We start from the raw sequence: 26,850 nt of genomic DNA, 5'->3' as shown, positions 1-26,850 counted from the left end.
TTCAGGCTGGATTCACATGAGATTCGGATACTATATGTTGGATTTTCACGCTCCTAGAGAAAGGAGGTCTGAGGCCTAAGGGCATTAGATTAGCTGCAGAGGTCACCATATGTCTGAATGTCCTCCTAGTATTCTGATAATGAGAGGGAATGACACCATTTACTCTTGATTTTTAGTGGCTTTGCATAACTTGACTTTTGGGAGTAACTGGGGAGAAAAACAAGAAGACACCATGGAAATTTTCTGAGCCATGTTTAGACCTTTAATAATTTAACGTGATATGGCAATAAATGCAAAGCCAAAACATTCAAGCCAGCATTCATTTTAATGCTGACTTGAATGTTTTTACTGTTGAAGCAGAATTTTACAGAAATCCATCTGTAAAATATTTAAACTTACTTTGATTAAAAATTGTAAAATCATTACAGAGAAAATGACACAACTACATTTAGTTATTTAAAAGAAAAGCTTACTCCTGTTTTAACAAAAATAAAACAGGCCATGCATTGTTTAAAACTTATCAAGTTTGTAATTTCATTATTCATTTTAGTTCAATTGCTTTCTGGTGCTTTTATTTTCACACTTAGAAAATCAAAAGAAGGAAGACGTACTCTAGCCATAAGTAAAAGAAGCAAGACTACAGTGTGGAAATACTCACTTTAAAATTGCAAAAATAATATGAATAATATTTTACCTCAAATCAAAATATACCTTAAGAAACTGGTAGTAAATTCTGCTCTCTGTGCAGAGTAATGTAATGTAATCTACAAGAATACAGCAACTAATTTATTTTTGAATGCTGAAACTGGTAAACATTAATTTAGTGTTATTTCTTGACTTACTGCTGGCTTAAAAAAAAAAGTCTCAAAATAAAAAAATGTAAATGCTTCAGTAAAGTGAAATTAAATTGTATTTTTATACAGATCGTAATTAAATGTACTTATTTACATTCCATGACTGAAACTCATCTTCAAAGGTCTGAAACAGTCTTTTATCAGATATTCGTACAGGAAAGCATACAGTTTCCCCACCTAGGTAGATGAATACATTACTATTTTCTTGTTATCTGTTCTATACTAAAAGTTACACATTTATTTGTGAGGTCCACAGCCAGCTGCAGGCAACAGCTTCTTCTCACTGTTGATACAAGTTCCCATCGAGAAATGACCAGTTGAATCCGTCTTCTTCACGGCCACCTGAGGGGCTGTTCACCTGGTGATCAGCTGACCAGGGTGCATTCGCCAACACTACTGTCACATTATGTTAGAAGTAGGTTGGCTGGGCCATAAAAGCTACTTCCAGTCTCATAGGAGAAAGCAGCGGGTAGAAATGACACTGATCCATGCTGATGTATGACTTTTTTTTACTTCTGATTAGCAGCTAAAATTATGTCAGACTACCTTTAGATGGCCCAGTTTTATAAATGGCTCCCTGACAAACTAGCACAGGGTGATTTATGTCAGATTTTCCATAGTGCTGATTATCCTTTGAGGCAAAATATGCAAAAATACAAAAAAAATCTCCCAGCCAAACAAACAAACAGACAAAAAAAAAAACAATTTGCATCAGACAATGTGATTTTATTTGATATTTAGTGCTGCAATTTTCTAAAGTCATGTGATAAAACCTCTGACAAGAGTCACTGTAATTCAAAAAACATTAAAAGGCCGTGACATCAATTTCAAATCGATGTCTCAGACTACAAAATACATTTATAACATTATAAAATACAGCAGATAAACAGGTCTGTGTGCAGTATATTGTGTTAATCATATAGGCAACAACCTCCAACTTTGTTCTCCAAGACTGAGTCACATATAAACTTGGCTACAAGAGTAATCTTAGGTTATGAGAGCTTTAAATCACAATTCTATTAGAATCTTTAAGTCTACAACACTGACTACTGTTGTGACAGCTAAAGTACAACCATACTCTGAGCTACAAGGACACTGTTCATTTTTAGTGCTACATGAGGACCTCCCTCTGCTACACAGCTTCCATTATTTAAAATAACTGATGTCAGTGTGAATTAACTTGACGCATGAATGCAGCAAACAAACAGCCAGGCTGAAAGTGTGATTTTATGTTGAGACAATCAGAACTTAGAGGTATCTACTCATAACAAAAAAAGACTAATTAGATTGCTTTTGGTCACAATGTGTTGGTGTTGGGAGGATCAGTAGTCCATGTCTCTGAAGTCTGAGGAGCTGTTGTAGAGACGGAAGGAAAGAAGTAGGAGTTGGCTTATTTTGTAGAGCACCGTCTGTTGTAATCTTATTGTCTGTAATCATGTTAAACTGATGATACTTCAGTCTAAATAGAGTATGAAAATATGTAATTCCAGAAACACACTTTATGACTTGGTCGTGTTACTATAGTATACAATGTGATGTTTTATCTGTGCTTTAGTGTATGACTTTTCACAATGCATTTTTTCATCCCTTGAAGGAACTGAGATGCATTTGGGTGTAAAATAAATGAATGAATAAGTAAATAACCAAACGCTGCTCTGTCTTTTGTGATTGAACAGCATCGACAACCAACATCCTGCAACAGCATTAAATATGCAACCTTCACAAGAATTTGATGCAAAAGTGTTGTGTGCAGCAATACATAGTTTGTTCTATCTGTTAGCAACTAATGATCTCTGTGCGTGTGTGTATGAAATATCATTTAGATCATGAGTGTATATCTTAATTTTACCTTTCTGAACTGAACAGCTTCTTAGCAAACTGTACTTGATCCCTGATACTTGTCCCAAACACCAACATCTGCTTCTCTGTGTCAATGACACACTGCAAAAAGAGACAGTACATCACATATTTACATGTTACTCTTAGAGCATCTGCAGATCAGTGTTTGTTGCTGGTATATGATTTACTGCGTTTGAGGCAACATACCTTGAGTGACTTCAGTGTTTTGTTCCCCAGTGATATCAGTGGCCTGCTGCTTTCTGCAAAAATTGAAATAGTTGAATAACAATATTGACAGTAAATTAGAAGATACTGTCTCATTCTGCCATGTATACTTGAATAAGTCATATTCCTCTTCCTTACCTACTACGGCAAATGAGCACATTATCCTGAGCTGTCCAATGGTCAGACTGAGCTCCCTGATGTGACCGTCAACACAGAGTTTACGTTGAAATGGAAAACCCTCTGTCTCCATTTTGTTCTCATCCACAAGTTCTTTCAGTCTTTGAAAGAAACAACATTATATAACAAAGTACTTAAACTGACTTCATATTATCCACCAGATACATAAATTGTATGTGTGTGTGTGTGTGTGTGTGTGTGCATGTGCTCTGAGTCATCTAACACCTCACCCTAATCTCTCAACAGTCAATGAAGACATCAGGTTCAGTTTGCAGCCAGTGTCAATCAGAATATTCACTTCCTTGCCTAAACACTGTAAACACACAGAAAAGTTTGAAGTGGATGTGGTTTTATGAAGGAGCCCTTCAATCAAGTGGTCACCTGTCACTCACCTTGCAGAGCACATAAATGAAATCTCCCTCTTCCTCCTCTTCATTGTCATTCAAATTTAAGTGATTGCAGTTGAGAAAGACATGCCCATTGTTTGGTGTGACTCTACACATGTTCATCCTTCCCTGGGACAGCTTGGCCTCCAACAAGCGTTTCTGCAGAATATGGTGTGGCTGCTATGATGGAAAATAAAGCCAATACGACCAGGAGTAAATAAAAATGTACAGCAGTACAGTTGGAGCCCTAAAACAAAGAAATAATCTGTCATGATGTTGACACTATAAACCTTAAAGACCTTTCCGGGTGTCTAGAGAACATGCAGGTGAGCAAATGGGCAGCTGTACAATCAGATGTGTTTTTGAAACTTTATTTCTGCAGGAATATGTTTAGCTACATCACACATGCCATCTTTTACTTCCCTTTTGAATGGATTAACCCAAAACACACAGCCTGAAACTCAGAACGAAGGAAAACAAACGAGGGAAGACAATGTGAAGAGCCAAATACGTAATTAAAAGGAATAGATTACATCTAGTAAATCTTCGAATGGTTTCTCCTTAATTTGTAATCAGCATTGTCATGACATTTGTCATTCTAAATAAAATACGCCATTTTCAAATCTTTTGCTTATTGGGTATTGTCAAATTTTGTGCAGTCTCATTTGTGGCTCACCATCCTCGTGTCAGATTTTGTAGTGTAGGTTGGTGTCGGGATGACATGAAACTGCGGATCAATCTAACGTCAGGCCTGTGAGGAGATGCTCACCCCTTGAGTAGATGTCCCGAGCTTCTTCAGTCCATCCAGAGGCAGCAGATCAGCCGAGTCTTTGTGGAGGAACTGGATCGCCTGCTTCAGTCTCCTCTGCTGCCTCAGAGACGCAGCATCCAGGACAGCCGAGTCCGTCCCGTTGAACATGACGGCGGGCAGGCGACTGCAGCTGTCAGTCCAGAGAGGTATCCCCTCACAGGAATGTTAAATCCAGCGGAGCAGAGGAAACACCCCCAGTACGGGAGTCAGCGCTCAAGTTGGACGGATAACAAGCAGGGGTTCTGGTTAGATTTCAAAATAAAATACTAATTAAGAGAACCGCCTTTGAATAGTTGTGAGTTTCTTCATCGTCACATTGCTGTAAACTGAGCGCAACAATGGTTCGTGTACAGTGAAGCGTTAGGGTCAGGATCCACGAATTAGACCATCCAAGGAACAATCAAACCAGCACAGGTTAAATAATACAACTTTAATTTGCACAGGAAAATGTCATCATTTGCGTTTGAACTTATAAATATAGAAATATATAAATACATAAAGCAGCAAAAAAAAAAAAAAAAAAAAAAAAAAACAGTTGAAATAAGAAGACCAACAAACATCTTTACAATGAAGACTACATACAAAGAAATTCTCATCAGAATAACATGCTGAAAAAAGCTGGAAAGCTGTTTCTGAATTAGTAAGATCCGTGTTGACTGTACAATGAAATCTAAAAATATGGATTGGCCTGTACTATTGTCAGTATTTAGCTGAGAACCTAAACATTAATATCAACAGCTTTTATTTTGAAAAGGATTTAGGACATTATTCTGTCTGTTTTCATGGGTTTAATATTGCTTGATGCAGCTTCAACCCACCTCAAATAACTGAAAAAGAAACGCCACCTTATTAAATTGTGATTTCTTTAAAAAAAATAAAAAAGTTTTAAAAATGTGCTGTAGCTGAGACACCATATGCAGATGCTGTTGTTTTTAAAGTGTGTTCAGGTGATTGGTGAAAAAAGTGGGCACCGAGTGAGCCCTGGTAGGACAGGATTAAAATAACGAAGCTCTTAGAAGCAGTGTCGTCTTCAAGTCAGGTCCTCAGGTGCACACAATACATGATTTTCAATTTTTTCAAAGCTGTCAATACAGCCAACGTTATCTAACTCAAAAATTGGTGCGTGAAATTCAGGAGGTAACATTTGTCTGTGCTGCCTTACACTAACAGCAGTTTAACTTCTCTTTTAGACAAACCCTTCACACATTTACATTAGATGATGTTTATGTATGTTTGACTGAATTCTAGTGGCCGTTATTATACACAGGTGTCAAAAACACGGACAGCATAACCGAGCAAAGATAAACCAACGTAAACCTATAACCAGTAGATTAATATATATATATATATATATATTCATAATACAAAACAAATGGCAATATGAATGAATTAATATACAGAGCACAAAAAGTAACAATAACAGCGCCCTGTGCTGTTTCAGTTACTCCAGATGGAATATTTAGTGTCGCTGTCAGCCGCACATTTCCTCTCTTCACTTCATTGCCCACATTGCCTCTGTTTTTCCCACATCACCTTGTTTTCAACATGGAGGCCCAAAATCCTCGCCACACGTCGCCGTTTAGGTCGCAGTAAAGTCAAACCTGACTTCCTTCTGCGGCAGACAGCGGCTCGGAAGACAGGGTCTCGGTCAGCTGTTGCCTTGTGTTGAAGTTCAAACATTTGTTTCCTCCGAGTACGCTTCGTTTTTACAGTCCAAAGCCTGAAACAATACGAAAACCGACGCGGAATGGCGTCTGGCAGGGGCCCGGGCAAGTGAATAACAACAATACAAGCGCCATATCGTGAATGACGGACGGATTGTTTGACCAATAGCAGTCGGATTAGCGGCTGCGTAGCCAATCAGAGAACAAAGTTCGTGAGGAGGCTGAACCACGGGTCAGCGGATTGTGCTTGCAGTTCATGTTCCCGGGGTGCGGGCAACACGGAGCGTTTCCTGCACTGGTGCATGGTGGTCGAACAGGAGGAATTGTTGGAAATTTTTCGGAGGTTAGTTTATAAATTGGTTTTTACCCAGTGTGCATTATTCCCACAGCCATCTCTGTGAAGGGTGGGGGCAGCAGGCGGCAACGGGGACTCAAAAGACGCCCGGGAATGACAGTTATAGCAAAAAAATAAAGTGTCATTCTGCGTTTGAAATGCTTATGTTATCCTTACTTAGCACAGCGGTTGCTCGGTCTTGTTTCCGAACTGCGTCGCTAGTTTCACGGCTTGAAGCTTTACGGAGACAGCTAGCCACCCCCTCAGCTACCACACACATTCAGCATAGGCTATCAAATATAAATGATAAATGATGAATGGCTGTACATTTGTTTGCCCGGCAGCCTCTGAGAAACTGTTTGATGTTAGCTGCCAAAAAGTCGTGACAACGCTTGTTGGCGTAGTTATCACCACTGTTAGCATAGTGGCTAAGCTGCTAGCTCCGCTATGTCAGGGCGTAATAACTGTATCTGACCGTAGATAAAAATGTCAGTGCTCCAGCTGGGCAGCATCAGCCTTTCAACAAGGGCGGATCACCACATCCGTCACATTCTGTTAGATTCTATAGTGTCAAATGTAGCTTGTCATAGTTGTGCTACCTTGTAGCTAGCTAACCTCAGATGCTACGTTCAAACCAACAAGCGCCAAAATACAACGGTGACAGCAGCTCACAACTATCTTTCACATTAATTGTAGCAGTTCAAATGAGGCTGTGTATGTGTCTGTATTACAACTTATGACTCCTGCAGGACTTTAAAGCTCGAGGTTGAGCTAAATTCCTCATATGAGATTTAACAGAAAATGTGTGAGGGAATGTGTAGCGTGAGGCACATTTACTTAAAATCAAGTTATGAGGTCTTCATTGTTTTGAGTTTTAACCTGATTATTATTACCTCTAGCTAAATAAACCTACAGTTAATTCTTCTTACATGAAAGTTGTGGTATGCAGTTTGTGCTGAAACTGTTTCAGAGAGGTGTTGATTCAGCTGTGATCATTGTTTAGGCAGCACTTTATGATGCTTTAACTTATTTTGTGTTGTGCTTACAGGCGTGTCTGTTGTTTCTCCTACCCTTATGAATTTAAATAGGTAGGACAAAACGATAGGGACACCTGTCAATCAAACAAATAACCAAAGACAATACATTAAATATTTAGACCTTCATGGCGATTGGATTTGCAGCAGGTCAAGTGTATTACATTAGTTTTAGTTGTGTTTGTGTGTACTTAACACTCAGTTCACTCCACCACGTGTATGATAGAGGGCTGTAGTAACAATACATTTCATTATTGATTAACCTGCCATTTATTGCCTTGATTGCCGTGCATTGTTCCACATAGTGGCATAAACATAAACCTGATGTCATGACTTTGTGTCTTACTCCGTCTGACCAACAGTCTGAAAATCTAAAGATATGTACATACACCACAGGACAATATTAAACTTGAGAAGGCAGGGGAAGTTGGCCCCAAAAAATATAAAATAATACATTTTCTGTGTGACAGCTAGTCGATTTGTCATTACAGCTTTAGTTCTCTGAAATACAATCGCAAGATGAAAATGGACTGCAAACAGTGCTCAGCTAACACTAACCCTAACCCTCTTGGGCAATCCTCCAGGTATAGGGGTTTTTGATCTAGACCTCTTTGGATGTCCATGGGGGGGGGGGGAAAGCATAGCGCCATACATGTTTTTTAGAAAGTGTTTTTTGCATTCTTCCAGTTGATTCTGTTACTGTGTTTATCTTTATGACTTAAGAATTTAGGGTATTGGCTTATATAATAAAAGGGGTGTGACCTCTAAAATCAAAAATATGTAAAAGAAAAATGTAAAGTCACACTATACAATTCATTCGTACATAACACCAAAGTCTGTAACATGACATTTGTGATACTACCATTAGAGGACCACAAGGTCTCACATCTTGTGCAGCCCCCTTTACCCTCAGTGCTTAAGGGAATGCGTGTGTGTGTTTCATGACACCAATTAGTTTCAAATATGTCTCCTGCATGTGTCACTCCAGCAGGTAGAGAATGCTCTTGGCCCAGATAAACCGGGACTCGCAGGGAATGGCAGAGTTTCACGATGCAGACGGGCAGCCGGTAACTCTCTGTCTGACAGAGGCTGTGACAGTGGCAGGTGAGCTCTCTCACTAACAACTACATTCAGCACTGCTTGGACTGAGAACAGGTCAAATGATTTCAGCAATATCTTTTATAATCTCTTTATAATATACCACAAAATTGTAGCTCCACTACTACTACTGAGTAAATAACACAAACCTTTTAATCACCCAAAACACTTTATTACTACTTTACTACATTTTATTTATCCATTAATTGATCTGTCATGCTAAAAGTACCCTAACCCTCACCCATTTGGTCAAAAGTAGAAGAGCATATGCAATAAACCATATACTGTCAGCCTGGTGAATTGCCAGTTACCCAAACGCCAGTTTAAATAGTTATGTCTTTAGTGGCTTTTATAAAAAGTACATTCTTGGGAGCCACGACCTCAAGAACTTCATCACCATGAGTTTTAAGGCAGGTGTGTGGAACAGGTAGGTGAATAGGGAGGGAGTAAATTGGCCAGATATGAGAGAGCCTGACAGCAGACTTGTTGAGGAAAAGAGTATGTTACAGTAGTGAAGAGACGGAGGTATGTATAATCATGTCTAGCTCAGCGGTTGAAGCTATAGACCTCATTTTACTGACGGTGTGAGAAACAAGATCTGGTCAGCTGTCTAACGTGGCTGGAAAGTAACAAAGTCATTTTTGGGGGGGGGCTGACAGTTTAAGTATTTTCACTGTCAAATAATTCCCCAGATGGTGATCAGATGGAGAGTATGGACACAGTAAGCCTGCAGGCTGTTACGCTTGCGGACGGATCCACTGCATACATCCAACACGAGTCCAAAGCGTCCTTTTCAGATGGGCAGATTATGGATGGGCAAGTGATCCAGTTAGAGGATGGCTCTGCTGCATATGTTCAGCATGTGTCGATGCCTAAAGCAGGTAAAAAAAACTAATCTCTACTATCTTCAGACAGATAATAGTATTGTTGTAGTCTTCTATTGTATCCTGACACACTACTGGCCTAATGGAAGACAATAATTTAGTTGTATCTCAACTGGATGAAATAATGTCTTCTAAGACTGCAAACGTACAGAGATTTCCAGAAAGTTCCCTAGTGTGGAGATCAACCAGTTTTTATCTGCTAAAAGGCTGCAAACACTTTTATTATTTTCTGTTGTAGGAGGGGACAGTTTACAGCTTGAAGACGGACAGGCAGTTCAGCTAGAAGATGGAACAACAGCCTATATTCACACACCCAAAGGTACAACACATTTAACACATATAACACATTAATGTTATTATATTTAGAATTTTCTTTCCTTTAATTGTTTATCCTTGGTTAATTGAACATTTTTGTGTCCGTATTGCTAATTTTATTTAATCCAATTCAGAAAAGAATGAGAGATTCATATGCAAGCATTGCCATGTATTATTAGTTGCTCCGGCAAGGTTAGTTAGTTTGCAGTGAGCCATTTTTTTTTAAATATTATTTAAATTTTTTAAATAAAACCATACAAGTTTAAAACTACTCACAATCTCTATGCAGGAACAAAATGGCAGTAGGCTAAAGAAATGAAGAAGAAAATATGAAGAATAATTTCATATTTTCACATACCTGCTCTGAATCATTTTGCTGCTTCTTTTACATACTACTACACCACAATCTTGGTCACTTGGACATTGTTTATCAATATGTTAGACATTTTGAATGCAGAACACACTCTTTTGTAAATGCACTCAGTGTTCAAATTGGCTGTAATGACAGTTTCATGATAAATTTCTTCTTGTCTGAGGATTGAAATAAAACTCACTTTGGCTGCTCTTGGCAATTTCACTCTTATGGAGTCATTTTACTGTCATGTTTTAGATCAGTAAAACATTTGTACATATTTTAGGGTCAGTTTTTGTGTTGTCTATGTTTTATTCATTGTTGTGATCAAAATGCTAACCGTAAACCTAACTGTCTCAGGTTTTGTACTGGACCACCATTTTATCACCCGATTTCTCTTTGCATCCTTGTGCTTGTTCTTGCAGACACATATGACCAGAGTGGGCTGCAGGAGGTGCAGCTGGAGGATGGCAGCACAGCCTACATCCAGCACACAGTGCACATGCCCCAGTCCAACACCATCCTGGCCATCCAGGCGGATGGTACTATCGCAGACCTGCAAGCAGAGGCCGCAGCCATTGACCCTGAGACCATCAGTGTGCTTGAACAGTATACCAAGGTAGAAACGCATGGTGTGTGTGGGGCAGTTGTTTGGCTCATTTGTCACATGAAACAAAATCAAACACTAAAAGTCTGACTTTTTTTGGGGGGGGTGGCTTATTATGCTTTTATTTTTAGTTAGTGCTCGGCAGGGATGCTTACAGGGGGTGTGACGGTGGGGGCATCGCTAATCTGATTCAAACCGAGGAATGTGCTATTCATGCTAACCATTTGACCACCAGAGCTACCGAAACAAAAGATTTAACATGTTTGTGTATCTAATCTTCTTTACAAAAGGTTATGAATGTTCATAATTTTGAAGAATCCCTTATCCTGTCTGTCAGGTGGAGAACATTGAAAACCCCTTAGGGTCATTCAGCAGAGTGGAAGCAGACAATGGCGTGCATATGAGGGTAAATTATCCTTTCCTTGTTTCATGGCTTTACATCCTCTGTTCATATAAAGTCTAATTCATGCTTCTTTCAGATTGTGTTACAGGATCAAGACAACCGGCCAGGAAGAGTCTCAAATGTTGGAGAGAAGACTTTTCGCTGTGAATATGAAGGCTGTGGAAAGCTCTATACCACTGCCCACCATCTGAAGGTAACTGTGGGCATTGTGATTTTGTGTGTATATTTTTTGTGTAGCTTTGTTTGTGCCTACCCAAGTGTGTGACTATCTGAAGTGTCACAGCTACACAGCTTTGTTTGTTCTTCCCACAGGTACATGAGCGCTCCCACACTGGAGACAAACCATACGTCTGTGACTATCCTGGATGTGGCAAGAAGTTTGCAACAGGTGACTGTGAACAGTCTCTCTCTCTCTTTCACAGAATATGTAATGTTTAATTTTGAAGCATTTAAATTCATTCCAAGAGCTGAACAATATACAAAATAAATCATATTGAGTTTTTTTTTTGCTACATTTTTTGCTGATTATTTCTGAAATGTCAGATTTCAGTTGGATTGGCCATTTTGATGTTTCCTGGGACAGACACATGTCAAGGTGTATTAACCAGAAAGAAGAACTACACAGAATATCATTGACTCAGTTTCTGTTTTATGGCTGATTAAGGTTACGGACTGAAGAGTCACTCACGGACCCATACGGGGGAGAAGCCATATAGATGCCAGGAGCTAAACTGTTGCAAGTCCTTCAAAACCTCGGGAGACCTTCAGAAGCACACAAGGACACACACAGGTACTCTAGCACTTGGGAACTAACTCAGTGACTTGTCAAAATGTTGTTGCAATACAGAGTAAGATTGAAGGTGTGTGTCATTGGTCTAACAAGGATTCAACTGCATTTTTCTACAACTGGGAGCCAAAAGAATAAATGTGACTTCTTAGCCTTGAGGCTGCTTTTTAAATACATAAGTGGCCGAGTGTTCACAGCTGAAATTCAGTTATTCTCATGCCGGAGTCACACACACCACATGATTTTCAAGACACAGATAGTGGTGCAGTGCCAGGACTGGGTGCGCAAATTTTACTGAATGCATGGCTGAAGCTGAGTTCTCTCAGTGAGCCATCAAAGTGCTGAAGGAACCTTTAGGCACATGGTTTGATTTTTCCATTTTTGGTATTTTTTGTGATGACTTGATAAACACAAAACTCACCAGCATGTGTCAAACATTTCTCGCTACAATTTGAAAATCCTCTCACAATCAAAGAAATTGATTTCTGTTATTTTTTTTTAATTGAAATTTTTACATTGAATTGATTTTCGACTCTAAATTCCCCTGTAAGCACCACAAAATATCATCAACCCCAATAATGACTTGAATTAACATCCCCTAGGCAGCGCAGTGGCATAGTGGTTAGCCATAGCTCTGTTCCCTCACAACAAGAAGGTTGGTTCCCAGTCTGGGGCCTTTCTGTAAGAGTTTTGTGTGAGTTAGCATTTTCTCTCTTTGCCTACGTGGGCTTCCCCCGGGTACCCTGGTTTCCCCCCACCGTCCACAGACATGCATATTTGTGTTAATTGGTGACTCTAAATTGTCCATGGGTCTGAGTGTTTAGTGTGAGTGGTTGTTGATCTCTGTCTCTGTGTGTTGGCCCTGTGATGGACTGGTGACCTGTCCAGGGTGACTCCCCCCTCACCCACTGTGAGCTGGGATTGGCTCCAGCACCCCTGCGACCAAGAAACAGATAAGCGGTTGAAGATGAATGAATGAATGAATGAACATTAACATCCCATTCTGTTTCTCTCCTTCTTTTTTTTTTTTTTTTTAGGAGAAAAGCCTTTTAAATGTCCAGTTGACGGCTGCGGCAGGTCATTCACCACCTCCAATATACGTAAAGTTCACATTCGAACGCATACTGGCGAGCGACCATACTACTGCTCTGAGCCGACCTGTGGACGCTCCTTTGCTAGTGCCACCAACTACAAGAACCATATGAGAATTCACACTGGTGAGTTTTTTTACACCTCTGTTTACTAGACTGTCCTCACATAATTCATGACGACTCGGCAGGCTGTGGTTTAGTACTACTCAAGCACTCACCTGTCTAGAGTCTAAAGTGAAGCACACAGCCTCTCAAAACTGATGACTTTTCTGGCTTCTGCAGGAGAAAAACCTTACGTGTGCACTGTGCCAGGGTGTGAAAAGCGCTTCACAGAGTACTCCAGCCTTTACAAACACCATGTTGTTCACACACCCTGCAAACCATACAACTGCAACCATTGTGGGAAAACCTACAAGCAGATCTCCACACTTGCTATGCACAAACGAACTGCCCATAATGACACAGAGCCCATTGAGGAGGAACAAGAGGCGTACTTTGAACCACCAACAGGTAAGTGTAAAAATAAGGGAAAAGCAATATTTAAGACTTTTTGTCCATTAATTTAATTAAAATTTAATACTAATTTTTTCCCTATAAATTAATTAGGATGAAAGAGTCACAATAACGTATTGAATATATCAGTTACATTCTCAAGTGAAAATGCCAAACATTCTCCAGTGAGAGTTTTATGCTTTTTTTGTTACACCTCAGAAAACTGATTTTATGTACGTTTTGAACTGTTAGAATAAAGCAAGAAAAAAAAACAAAAAAAAAAAAACTATCTACTACTAACTACATGACCTTCAACCTGTAAGAAATTATACCCGAAGATCCTGAATGGCATAATAATGAATTAAATTGGTAAGTGTGATTGTCAGAATAATAATCAGCTTGATAGCAGATTGATAATGTGTCAAATGACGATTGGATGTTTTCATTCTTCATGATGATGCAATATGATGATTCACTGAATATCGTCAGATTTTGACCTGTTGGCCAGATGGAACAATACAGCGCATTTGGAATACTCTTGGAATTATAACTGATTATTTCACTTAAAAATTTATTTATTTATATATTCATTTTTTGCATGCATTGTGGGATGCAGGAGACAAGAAATTAGATACAACAAATAATCAATAGTATATTAAATGTGAGCACAGATTAAAAGTTGTAAAATGTAACAACTGTGATTATATAATAATAAAATAATCAGGTCAATGCAAAGAAACTTAACTACAGAATGAAGGTTGGATAAATATGCTGAGTGTGAAATATACACAGTAAAAATTACACGTAAATAGTACATATTAATATTATTAGATTTGCTGAAACTAAATCATTTAACCTTAATTCAGATGCCATTGATGACCCCAACGTGAGCTATGCAACAGCAGTGGTTGAGGCAGATGACTCTGGCTCAGAGCAGGTTCCAGTCGAGAGTTCAGACATGGTTGGTCAGCAGCATGTTGCCTTGGTAACACAAGAGGATGGAACACAACAGCAGGTAATGAAATGGAATGCCATGACCTCAAAAATAATAAATACTAATCTTATTCCTCAACTCGGAGGTTAAAACTCGCGAGGATGGAGGATTAGTTGCAGAGTTGTTTCAGGCAGCTTCAGCTCAACAAGCCAGTGGCGATTGCATCTAAATAAAATTTAACCTGAGTGTATGGTGCCAAATAATCTCAGATCAAGGGTCCACCGACAGTCAGAAAATATGCCAAGTATCCAATCGATAATTTGTATGAAAACATATAACTACATCCTCCTGCATACTTAGATGTTCTTTCTTAGTTCACTTCACTGTTCCCTCTGCCTGTTATTCTTCCATTGGATCTAGAGCCTTCAGCTACTCTGCCTCCTTCCTCTAGAACTTCCTACCACCTCACATTTGAAATATTAACTTCTTTTCCACTTTTAAATTGTGCTTTGAAGCCTGTCTTTTTAATGAGGCATACTTTTTTTTGTTTGTGTTTTGTGAATTCATCTGTCATTTTTTGTTAAGTGTCCTTTTGTGATTTGAAAGGTGTTTTTATATATATATATATATATATATATATATATATATATATATATATATATATATATATATATATATGATTAAGGATCCCAAAGTCCACAGTGGTAACATGTGTTGCCCAGTAAAAATAATGTAAATTTACCGAGCTACAGGTATGAAAGCCAGTGATAAGTTACCACAGGGCTGAGAGAGAACTCTTTTCCCCAGAATGACGTTCACAGGCTAATCTCAGGAGCAAGTTGATAGCTGTACAATCTACAAAGTTACTATCTCACCTGAATAAGTAACACTCCTTAAATGGTGTTTGCTTCATGCTAGGCTGTAGCCAACCTGTAATTACCCAATGATTTCTACTAACAGTAGTATGCCTGTTTCCTTTTATGGAAAATAGAATAAGGCACAGAAACTGATACTAAATACAATGGCAAAAAAATGTTGAAACAAAAATGGGACCTTGTTGTTCTGCAAACGTTAATTAACTGTAAAACTTAACTCTTGTATTAACTCTGTATTCTATTGTTTCTCACATTAGGTCAGCATCTCTGAAGCAGACTTACAAGCTATGGGAGGCACAATCACCATGGTAACCCAAGAAGGCACAACCATAACCATCCCAGCACATGAACTGGCAACACAAGGTGCTCACTCAGTAACCATGGTAACCACAGACGGCTCAGATGAACAGGTAAGCAACTGCACTTTCTTTAAGACTGTACAAAGTATTAGAATAATGTCGATTTTTACAGTAAAAGGGTTTCAAATTGAATGGCATGTGACTCTTGAGAATCAGAGTTGACTGCATCACAGTATTTGCCAATGTTTCAGCCTCCATTTGCGAACTGTGGACACTAATTCAGATGTGACCTGACAACAATACAGCTGTGGAATTTGAGTGCAATGTCTGTCTCCCTCAGGTGGCTATCATGACACCTGACATGGCCTCATTCCAAACAGTGGAGGAGGCAGGTTACAGCCAAGGACAGGATGACATTCATCCTGTCACGTTACTGGCCACCTCCAACGGCACTCACATTGCTGTGCAGGTTGGTAGAACGACACCATAGGAGTGAATAGAGTGGTGGGGTGAGTTCCACTTTGTTGAGTTTAATTTATGACGAAGAAGACTTGGTACATTGCCACTCCATGTTGTGTCAAAGCAGAAAGATATCCATTAGAGTGATTTTTAGGGAATGCAACAGAAGCATGTAGATACCACAGAGTCTGCTTCTTTGGTGTCTTTTGTTTTTGCTGTAAATTGGGGTTCCGATAGGAATTAGAGTCAGGATTTAAGAGTACTTAAATTAAACCCACCATGTAATTACCACCCAGATCCCACCCTGTTGTAATTTGCTTTAAAGCTTAACTTAAAATCATGGGTAGGTATAGTTAATCTTAGGGACTGGAGCTGTGTCTCTGGCTTCCTGCTGGTGCATTTGATTAGGGATCAAGCTAAACTGAAACTTAACCACAGGATGTGTGAGTGTATACGTAATCCCCTTTCTAAAAAAGAAGGTAGTTGGCGCTGTATTCTACATAATTTACGTTTTATTTCGTTATGCTTTGACACCTTAACAAAAAGGTTTCACTAAATCAGAAGGAAATTAGGGGGATTTTTCGTAAGCTGCAATCAATGTTTTCCATTGGCAGGGTGACCAAGTTATTATGCAATCACAAAAACTGTTTGTCCCTACATCAAACAAATTCGCAACACCAGGTATGTTGTTTTGTCTATTCATAGACTCCATGATGCACTGGGACGCATCATCAGTGTTGTGATCTAGGGCCATAAGATGTTTTGGGTGTAACAACATACACTATCTATTCATATATAAATTCGATAGAATTAAATATTATACTATTATGTTAAGTTTAAACAATACGTCATATATTTAGGGCTAAATTCCCCGAGGCTTGTGATCACATCAAAGGTCACGTTACCCTTAAAAACATTGCTTCCATTTACCCCCTTCTGTTCCTTCTGTCATGGTAATTACAGAACACTCTTTTTCCACTTTTTCGATACCATGTGACTTTCATCAATAAAATTCAACAGCCTTTAACACAATCAGTCATAGTCAGAGGTTGTATTGTCCTTCAAAGAGTTGCCAATGAATATGAGATTAAATCAGTACTCCTGGTTGATTATCAGCATGTTTGCATTATGGAGATTGTCTTCCTTTTCTCTTCAGCTCAGTGATCAGCCTTCGCTTGAGGAAGCCATCAGAATAGCATCAAGAATACAACAAGGAGAATCGCCAGGCCTGGATGATTGATGGATTCATAATGGACTATGATTTAGGATCAAAACCATCTTAATTGGACTATATCAGCGCGAGAAATCAAGTCTTCCTCCATGGTTTTTCTCCCACTAAAGGAACTTAGAACTTTTATGTGTACATAGGATTTTGATAACTGGAGTTATGCTATGCTATTTTGGCCCTTCAGCCAAAATTATGGGAGAAGGGAAAAATGGTTTCTAATGTTTATGGTGCACGGTGCACAGTGCAGTGTACAGTGCAGTGTACAGCTAATGCTATTTCTAATTAAAAGAAAACAGTTGTGTGAAATTGTGTGAGCTTGATCTTGATCACCTGATTTCCATTAAATTTGAATCTCCCTGGTCAGCCATAAAGATTAAAAATGCCTAAATTACATCCAGAAAAGAAAACAAAATGGTCTGAAACATATAATTCATAAAATGCGAGTATATTTGTTGCAGTTTAGACAAAAAGGGAGGTGAAGATCTCGATAATTTGTGAACTTTCCACTCTTAATAAAAATTTATTTTTGTTAAGTATCAACCTAGATTTAGAGTGGCTGAAACTAAATAAATACCTTGATGTAAGTGTGCCTCTTTAGCCATTTTAACATATACCATCTGCTGTAGCTTTCTTATAATTGCACTCTTTCTTATTTGGCAACAGCTGTCATAAAATGTGCCGGGAAAATTATTGAAGAGCAAGTAAAGATATCATATATACTGGCATGCAGAGTTGTACCCCCAAAACTTTACAATTGGATAACTTTGCAACTTTTAGGTTAGGTTTAGGACTGAGTGTATGTATTTATTTGTTTGTTTCTATTAACTGATAAATCAAGCGAAGATTCATAAAAATGTCTACATCTATAATGTCACTGAAGACACAGGAAGTTTTTTTTATTGATTAATCAAAAAAAAAAAAAATATATATATATATATGTATGTATGTATGTATATATATATATATATGTATGTATATATATATGTATATATATATATGTATGTATATATATATATATGTATATATATATATATGTATGTATATATATATATATGTATATATATATATATATATATATATATGTATATATATATATAGTATATATATATATATATATATATATATATATATATATATATATATATATATATATATGTGTGGGAATGAGATGCAGGTTTTCGCTGTAACCACTGTCTTTATTACTTTGGGTGGTTGTAATCTAATTCGTTTCGTGTAAACTGGGCGGAGTGAGCTTTAACTTGGGGTTTGACTTTTAATCTTTGTATCTGTCGCTCCCTGTTTGATCGCACCGCTTAAAGAAAAGACTCATTGTCTGGATGATAATTGTGTGACTAGAGTTCGCGCCAGATTGTTGCTGTGCCACCGATGACGTAACGCCTCGCGAACGCTCTCGGGAACGCCTATCTTTCAAAATTTCCTAGCGAGCTCCGATTGGCCGCCCAAGGCCATGTGACCAACGGTCGCGGGAAGTCCTTTGCCACGCGCGTGATAGGAAGAGGCCAGTTCTTGACTCATTCAAACTTTTTGTAAACATTGGTTTGGTTTTATTGCGGAAAGACGTGTTTCTGTGTCGGCGAGCATTGGGACGATAGTGGCGGACACTGATATTCGACCTGACCCAGCAGCTGTGGTGTTTGTTTTTCAGTTTAACGCCGACTTTTGTCGTTGCTCTCCCGGTGAATACCAGAAAACTCCGGGGCCATTTCCCAGCGCAGCATGGGCGTGTAGGAGGTAGAACCTTTATGTGTATATCGAAGATGTTAGCGGAAAACTAAACGCTACTCTATAGTTTTTGGAGACTTTTGGAGTAAATACCTTTCTTTTAAGGTAGTGGAAGATTGCCTTGTTTTGTTCATTTTGCGAAACTTTACTGCGACGGTAGTGGGAGTCCAACCGCGTGATTTTCCCGTTAACGAAGCCGGGGTTTAAATCCTGAAAATGTCGAACTACAGTCGCCATCGGCACGGATCCCCCTCCTCAAAAACTCTGCCGATTCGTCAAAAATTACAGTTCACGTCCAGCGACGGGGAGGACGAGCCCATCGAGGACGTGAATAACAGCACCGGGGGGGAGTCTGGATTCACGGAGATGGATTCCCCGATGCCAGTACGACGGAACACGGCAGGCAAACGACTGGACGGGAGCAGCAGCCCCCTGAACCAGTCCGGCGGTGACGACGACGTGGAGCTTTGGGACGAGGAGAGCTTCGGCTCCCCATCTCACCTGCGCTCCCCGAGCAGCGTTATTTTTGCCCACTGTTCGCCGTCGCCGAGGAAAAGTTCCCGGCTCTATGCGGGGTCGCCGGAGCGGTCCTACGTCCAGGACGACGGGGAAGGATCCAGCTCCCCGATTCCAGACTGCCCCGACACGCCTCCGCATAAAACCTTCAGAAAACTCAGACTTTTCGACACACCACACACACCAAAGGTTAGCCATTTATTACTTTTGTCACTTATCAGTGTACGTTATTTCTGACAAGAAACACATCTCATGTTATACAGATAGGCCGCGGCTCACGAGCAAACTTTGGATCTGCTCGTGCAATCTTGCATTATGGACATTTGGCAGAAAGTTATTTTTAGTTTCTCCACAATAGCTCATTTTTGAAGTTTGAGCCCCTGCAACATGGATGTTGATTTGGGATGGGGCAACACCAGGCTGACACAAAGTTTTTGAATTCCTAGGGACACTTTTGCTGTGTCAGTTAACGACCCAGTGACCCACTTAAAGTACAACTGTACTTTACTATTGCATAATGCTCTCACTGTAGTCTGCCAGCTAGACGACATGATAACCTGCAGCTTTTAGTCTGGAGATGTCTCAGGGATTCCTGAATTTTGCAGCTTTTTCAACTATACATTCCACAAGGCTCTATTTCAGAAGTAGCAGTCATGCAATATGTTTTTCCCTGTTTTTATATATAATCTCTCACACACAATATTAAGAATGCTCTGTTTGAACTTGTTTGAAATGTTTAAACTTTGCATGCATCCTGGCAGCTTCTCTGAAATTTACAGGGCTGTAAATCTTACTTTTTCAGAGTTTGTTGTCCAGAGCCAGGGGCTCTGGCCCAGGATCCTCCAGCAGAAGAGTTGCCCTGTTCAAAAATGCGGAGACTTCAGGAAAGTCAATCACAGACAGCAGCAGGAAACAACAGACACCCCTGGTCAACTTTAACCCCTTCACCCCTGACTCCCTCCTCATCCAGTCCGCCACGCAGCAGAGAAACAACAGGAAGAGGGCACACTGGAACGAGTATGTTGCTCCAGTGTTTTGACATTCTTTTCTATCAGAAATACCATTTTCCCTTGTGCCTGCAGTTGTTGCAACTGAAGAGACCTGCAGATTATAATATTTTAACTAAGTTGTTGCATGGGTGGACAAGCTACGTTTGATATTTTGGTCACATATTTCCCATTCTGGTCAGTTGGTGTGTGATAACTTAACACCTGTAGCTGCTGGCTTGCACACACATCGAACCTATTGTTATAATAACCAGATACGTTAAAGCCGTTGACTAAGGCCAGTGGTTTTGGCTGGGAACCAAGACCTCATGGTTACTGGTGAACACTGCCATGTGCTTGTGAAACCGCCCCCCCCTCCTCATTACCAGTGCTGCCCCCTGCTGTACAGAATGCTAACCACCACCCATCATTGTGTTTGATCTTGCAGCTCGTGTGGAGAAGACATGGAGGCAAGTGATGGAGAAGGAGAGGAAGAGGTCCTCCCACCATCTAAGGTAATAAAAACTTTTTTTTTTTTTTTTTTTTATTTCCAGTGATGGTTAAATTTACGGTGAGGAAAGTAGTTGGTTAATGTCTCTTCATCCGACACATTTGTCACGTCTTGCATAAACTTAATTGCTAACTTTTCTAGGATTTCAAGCTTTTAGAAAACAAGATTATCAATAATGTCACCTAGAAATGATAGAAAATGGTGAAAAACAGCCACAGCAACTAAGGAAGGGAGGACTTAGAGTAAATATTAAATATTATTGATCTGATTTGTTTCATACGTACTGCATAAGCACATGTGCATGCCACCATGTCAGCTCACATTGGGCAATAGTGACTGTAGCTGTAACTTATAGAAACAAAGTCATTACTCAAATCATTTCATGTGTAAATTGACTAAAACTGGCTGACTGATGAAACCTTTTGGTTTCAATGATTATGCTAAATATCACCTATAAAGCAAACAGGAATGATGTGACAGGAGCCTAGCACAAAAAATGGCAATGTTAATGATGGATGTGTCGTCCAATGCTGTGTCTGCCTGTAGAGAATCACCATGATGGAAAACAACATGATGTCCCGGTACACCTCAGAGTTCCTTGAGCTGGAGAAGATCGGCTGTGGAGAGTTTGGTGCTGTGTTTAAGTGTGTGAAAAGACTAGATGGTTGCATCTACGCCATCAAGCGGTCAAAGAAACCTTTGGCTGGATCTGTTGATGAGTAAGTTAATAAGTTTAAAAATAACGGAATGAAAAAATACAACAAATAATTAGGCATTCATTACCCATACATAAGTTTCATATTTTTAATATGTTAAAGGTAAAATAATCTTTCATGAATTTTGATAGCATGTCATACATTACCAGCATTTTACCCATGTTCCATCATATCCTGCACCTAATACATCTGTGGCTTTCTAATTAATTGGGCAGACAACTCAGTAAAAGCTGTTTACCAGAAACGCCTCAGACACCTTTTTTCCCCCATTAATTTTGACTAGAACTCTTGCCACAGACATGCCCTTAATTAAAACAATCTGTTCCCTTCCACAGGCAGAATGCATTGAGGGAGGTGTATGCTCACGCTGTGCTGGGCCAACATCCCCACGTGGTGCGTTACTACTCAGCCTGGGCAGAAGACGACCACATGCTCATTCAGAACGAGTATTGCAACGGTGGCACACTGAACGACGTCATTGCAGAGAACTACAGAAGGCTCATCTACCTGTCTGAGCTGGAGTTGAAAGATCTGCTGCTGCAAGTCACACGAGGGCTCAAGTACATCCACTCTACATCTCTGGTACACATGGACATCAAGCCCAGTGAGTACTTCAGTTTGCAAAATGAAACCGATCCTAGTAGGCATACTTATCAGGAGCTTTGTATTGAGTTATACTGTGATGTAATGTCACAGCAAAGTGAATAGCATGTATCAAAAGCACAAAAGAACAACTTGTCATCTTGGCAAGGAAGTGTTTGGATAAAAGTCATGTAAAGGAACTTAAGTATTAATTTTAAATTGGTAAGGTCCAGTATATCTTCAAACCTGCTGAAGCCATTTAAATTCATAAAACAAGCTTTTGTTTGACAGGGCGACCATGTCAGACCTCTGGTGACAAGGAATCATAAACAAATAGTTTTATATGAGCTGGTTAACTCTTCCATCCATTTTCTGGTTCTTCAGGTATTTGATAAAAAGTTAATGGTAACATTAGGAGCTTTTAAAGTTTCATTTAGGTCAAAACTACAGTAAGACTGTTTACTGTTTGGGGTTTCCTGGTCAAAAACTAATGAAATTGTTGACATCTTTTTCACAGGCAACATCTTTATTTCACGGAAATCTGTAACAAACTGTGACGAATGTGAGGACGACGATGGTCTGACAACCAGCGTTGTTTATAAAATTGGTAAGATGGTGACTTCATTCTTTTAAACATTGTATGGTTTTCCTGTTTATAAGTGTTATTTAGCTGAGGTTTTTTGTATTTGCCCTTAGGTAGTCACTTTCACATCTAAAAACGGTTCTGTTTATGTATCTCCATCAGGGGACCTCGGTCATGTGACAAGAGTGAACAATCCACAAGTGGAGGAGGGTGACAGCAGGTACCTGGCCAATGAAGTTTTACAAGAGGTTTGTAATGCTACTCAGAAGATGCTTCCCAAGTATGAAGTATCAGAGCTTCAAACAGAGACCCTAACTGGCCCTTCTTGATATTTTTTTCTGTAGGACTACCGTAATCTGATGAAGGCCGACATTTTCGCTCTGGCTCTGACTGTTGTCAGCGCCTCTGGAGCTGAGCCTCTACCCACAAACGGAGACAAATGGCATGAGATCCGACAGGGAAAACTTCCTGCCATCCCTCAAGTGCTTTCTCCAGAGTTTCTCAATCTTCTCAAGGTAATATTCAACACTGTCTTTGGTGTTGAATAGGTGAATATCCTGAATAATAATGATAAACAGAAAGCACCTCAATGAAAAGTTGCAACTTGTCTAATGGGTTCATCTTAAATTTTCCCTTCTCATTTCAGCTGATGATCCATCCTGACTCAACCAGAAGACCATCAACTTCTGACCTCATCAAACACCCAGTGCTCCTCACTGCTGCCAGAATGAGTGCGGATCAGCTGCGAGTTGAACTCAATGCTGAGAAGTTCAAAAACGCCCTGCTGCAAAAGTAAGTAGACAGGAGCATTTATTTATGATAAAGAGCTGTATATCTTTGAGTCATCATGGCCACAAACCAAACAAGCTAACAGCAGAATAATTGCCATTAATCAGTAATGAAAAAGGATTTGGGTACTGAAGATTAATTGACAATCTGACCTCCAGGTGTCCTTAATGCTAAACTGTATCTTTGTTTTCCTCAGGGAGCTGAAGAAGGCCCAGCTAGCTAGGGCTGCAGCAGAGGAGAAGGTTTTGTCCACAGACAGGATCTTGACCCGGTCCACAGTCCAGTCCAACCCCAGAACCTCCAGACTGATTGGAAAGAAGATGAATCGGTCGGTCAGCCTGACTATATACTGAGACTTCTATGCACCTTGACAGGAAGTTAGCTCACCGACTTGTCCTCAGACCTGGTCAGTTGAAAAGGTGGTTTGTTCTTGTTTTTGAGGAAATCCTGTCAGTCATGGTGCTGGGGATCTTCAGTCCTTTTGAAACTGTAGACTGTTGCCACGCCAAACTTGAATTCATCTCGATAGATTCACTTCCAATGTATTTCAGCCCTTTTGCTGATGGACTTTACTTTGGAAAAAAAAGTTTGCCCAAAGGTAGTTACTGTACCTTTTTGTATTCTGTCATTCCTTAAGTTTGCATAGACATCAGGCTCTCTTTCTGTCACGGTCTCGACAAAGCCGAAACCTGTTGACAGTAGATAAAAGCTGCAGTGAAACTTTCTTCAGTGTGAATGTACTTGCCGTGGCCATGTGCACCTTACTGCCTGTCAAACGCCTGATGCTGGGTCTGGGAACTGACAATTTCTGTTTGTAATGGAGCACTTTGGAGGCAACGCGTGGAACTTGCCACATTTTTTGTTTTGTTTTAAAGAAAAGATGAAACCTGCTGCTATTGATGTTTTATATGTATCAGGGTTGGTTGGTTTCAGTTTGGATCGTTCCGGAGGTCATTGGCTCTTATTCTCAAGTAGCAGAGGAGTGTACCCCCACCCCCACATAATGTGTGTTAGTTTTCTTGAATGGAAAGTGCCTCTTACCAAATTGTATGTACTAAAATAATCCAGCTTGTTTTAAGTCACCAAAACGAGTGACCTAAACCATTCTCTGTGAGGGTAGAATGAATCCTTTGAGCTTGATTCTCTCTTCTTGAATGGTGCTGCCAACCCTGTATGTAGCATTAGAACAATCATTGTCCTGTTTTCTGGATTCTCATGTGTTCTCATATGTTATTTTTCCTGCATTTCTATAAGGCTCGTCTTTTGGAAAAATATTCATACTTTCTATTTTCTTTGTAACTCCTAACACAAAAAACATTTCTGTTATAACATGTAAATATGTTCTTTTAATAAATTTTCACTTTCTACTCTTTGTTCTGTTCAATATAATTATTTTTGTTGTGTGGAAGAAACGTGCTAATGTTGCACATATGTCACATAATAGTACTTATGTCCGCACACATGCAAAACATAGTTTCTCTCCACTATGTGGTGTGCTTTTCCTTCCAGGTCTCTAATGTGAGACTTATTTTGGTTTCACTTGGACTCATGGGTGAACTTAATTGGGTTTTGCTAAATAAAAAGGTGTAGATCGCTATAGCTCTGAATGCACACAGTTATGAGACAATTTAATTCTTATGTCAAAGGATAAGACTACATTTATGGAATAAGTCTGGTTTAGACAGTCTATTCATTTGAAATGGAAACTGCCCAAACATTTGTCTGGTACTGGTACAGAAGGTCAAAGGTCAATTTAAATGTGGCATCTTAAGATTCTTAACCCTCCTATTATCCTCAAATATAATAACATTTGATCCTTGGGGCCAGATTGATCCCAAAAACATCTAACTCCAGAAAATGATTTAAATAAAGTTATTGACCAAGTTTTTGTATCAGGCACTGTTGATTCTTTGAATAGTAGCTTGAAAGAACGTATCTTACACTTTTCATCTGGATCTTTTAAAATTTAGTGACCACCACAAAGGGATGAACTCTAGTGGTTTTGGTGACCCCGCGACCTTTCATTGACTTATTTCTATTGCTTTTATTTACTTTCTTAGGAACATATTTGTGGTCTCACTCACCACTCCTCTTTTCTTATTAGGGTTTGGGACTGACAGTGGCAGAGTTTTATTTTTTAGTTTTTCTGGCTTTTTTCTTTTTTTTTGTTGTTGTGTGTATGTGGGGGTGGGAGGAAACTCACACACGCACTGGGAGAACATACAGACTCCACAGAGAAAGGCCCCAGGCTCAGGAATCAAACCCAGAACCAACGAGGCAACAGTCTAACCATTGTGCCACTGTGCCTCCTTGCAGACATATTTTTTGGATTGAGCACAGGTCATACTCGTCTTTGAATCCTTTGGTGGGACAAACCTGGAACCTGCCTGTGATTTGTATGTGGACATGTTATGCCCTTCACGTCCTTTAGCCATGTCAAGCACAACTCCTGTGACCTGATTTTTTTTAAGGTGTTTCCTCAAGAGATTTTCCTCACAGCTAAATTGCAGACATCGCTGCGCTGTGCATTACATGCTGCCCAAATTTTGATGTTGTATTTGGCAGGTTTGCTCAGCATATATTGTTGGAATGGACACAGCCATGAAACACAACAAAACATTCATCAAAAGTCATCATACAAATAATCAAATGCTTTCCTCCCCCGTCGTCATGTATCAGCTCAAAAGTATCAATCCTGCACCTGCAGGTGTAGGAATGTGAGTTTACACACACAGACATGTTTTACACAGCTTAAACAGCTTTAAATGTGTACAGTATTATTGAAAAAGTATCATCATGATAATTTTTTGCATAATTAGTTGTCCTCCTCAAATTAGGAAACGTCATGAAATATGAAGCCAAAAAGCTACAATCAACTACAATTTTTTGGATGTTAAACATTGAATGGGGTCATATTGACCCCAAGGACGATCGGAGGGTTAAACACTCTGCTGTTATTGTGTTTTCACCTTGATCTGCTTCAGACAACATCATGGTGGGTCTTTGAATTTGAGGAAATTCAGTTGTGAAAAGTCTGTGCAGCACCACTTACTTTGATGCCAAGGAAAGTGTGGGAACCCTGAGATGAATTGGCCAACTGGACGACATGGCCATTCCCCTGAGACTAAATTTACTATCAACAGGAAAGCAAAAGAGGTAGTGGATTTCTGCAGGCGTGCTCAAGACTCCCTGTGCCAGTTAATATTAGGGGAATGGACACAGAGACGACACGAGTACCTGGGGATTCATCCTAATAACAAACCGGACTGGTCCCGC

At 39.6% G+C, this 26,850-nt stretch overlaps 3 protein-coding genes across 3 annotated transcripts; 2 read left to right on the top strand and 1 right to left on the bottom strand.

Annotated features, from left to right (window-relative positions):
- Window positions 1–1,695: 1,695 nt before the first annotated feature.
- LOC115056777 (nuclear receptor-interacting protein 3-like) lies at window positions 1,696–4,429 on the bottom strand. The gene is made up of 7 exons (XM_029523488.1): window positions 4,251–4,429; window positions 3,488–3,661; window positions 3,326–3,408; window positions 3,057–3,196; window positions 2,901–2,953; window positions 2,704–2,795; window positions 1,696–2,207 (listed from the first exon to the last, which is right to left on the bottom strand). The coding sequence occupies exons 1-7, from the start codon at window positions 4,398–4,400 to the stop codon at window positions 2,177–2,179; spliced, it is 723 nt and encodes a 240-aa protein (XP_029379348.1). The 5' UTR covers window positions 4,401–4,429; the 3' UTR covers window positions 1,696–2,176.
- A 1,928-nt stretch (window positions 4,430–6,357) lies between these two features.
- On the top strand, window positions 6,358–17,911 carry znf143b (zinc finger protein 143b). The gene is made up of 14 exons (XM_029522596.1): window positions 6,358–7,908; window positions 8,313–8,428; window positions 9,115–9,303; window positions 9,545–9,625; window positions 10,399–10,664; window positions 11,060–11,176; window positions 11,296–11,371; window positions 11,648–11,773; window positions 12,808–12,987; window positions 13,144–13,413; window positions 14,220–14,368; window positions 15,420–15,572; window positions 15,802–15,930; window positions 17,077–17,911. Exons 2-14 carry the CDS (start codon window positions 8,323–8,325, stop codon window positions 17,158–17,160), a joined length of 1,926 nt encoding a protein of 641 aa, XP_029378456.1. The 5' UTR covers window positions 6,358–7,908; window positions 8,313–8,322; the 3' UTR covers window positions 17,161–17,911.
- Window positions 17,912–18,647: 736 nt separating this feature from the next.
- On the top strand, window positions 18,648–24,891 carry wee1 (WEE1 G2 checkpoint kinase). The gene is made up of 10 exons (XM_029523027.1): window positions 18,648–19,596; window positions 20,210–20,424; window positions 20,842–20,908; window positions 21,451–21,623; window positions 21,956–22,224; window positions 22,720–22,809; window positions 22,948–23,033; window positions 23,130–23,300; window positions 23,432–23,577; window positions 23,771–24,891. The coding sequence occupies exons 1-10, from the start codon at window positions 19,108–19,110 to the stop codon at window positions 23,925–23,927; spliced, it is 1,863 nt and encodes a 620-aa protein (XP_029378887.1). The 5' UTR covers window positions 18,648–19,107; the 3' UTR covers window positions 23,928–24,891.
- Window positions 24,892–26,850: the final 1,959 nt, after the last annotated feature.

The sequence above is a fragment of the Echeneis naucrates genome, chromosome 16, assembly GCF_900963305.1.
Source record: "Echeneis naucrates chromosome 16, fEcheNa1.1, whole genome shotgun sequence".
NCBI classification, from domain to species: domain Eukaryota; kingdom Metazoa; phylum Chordata; class Actinopteri; order Carangiformes; family Echeneidae; genus Echeneis; species Echeneis naucrates.
Note: the sequence above shows the minus strand (reverse complement) of the source record. Positions and strands in the feature narration are given on the sequence as shown.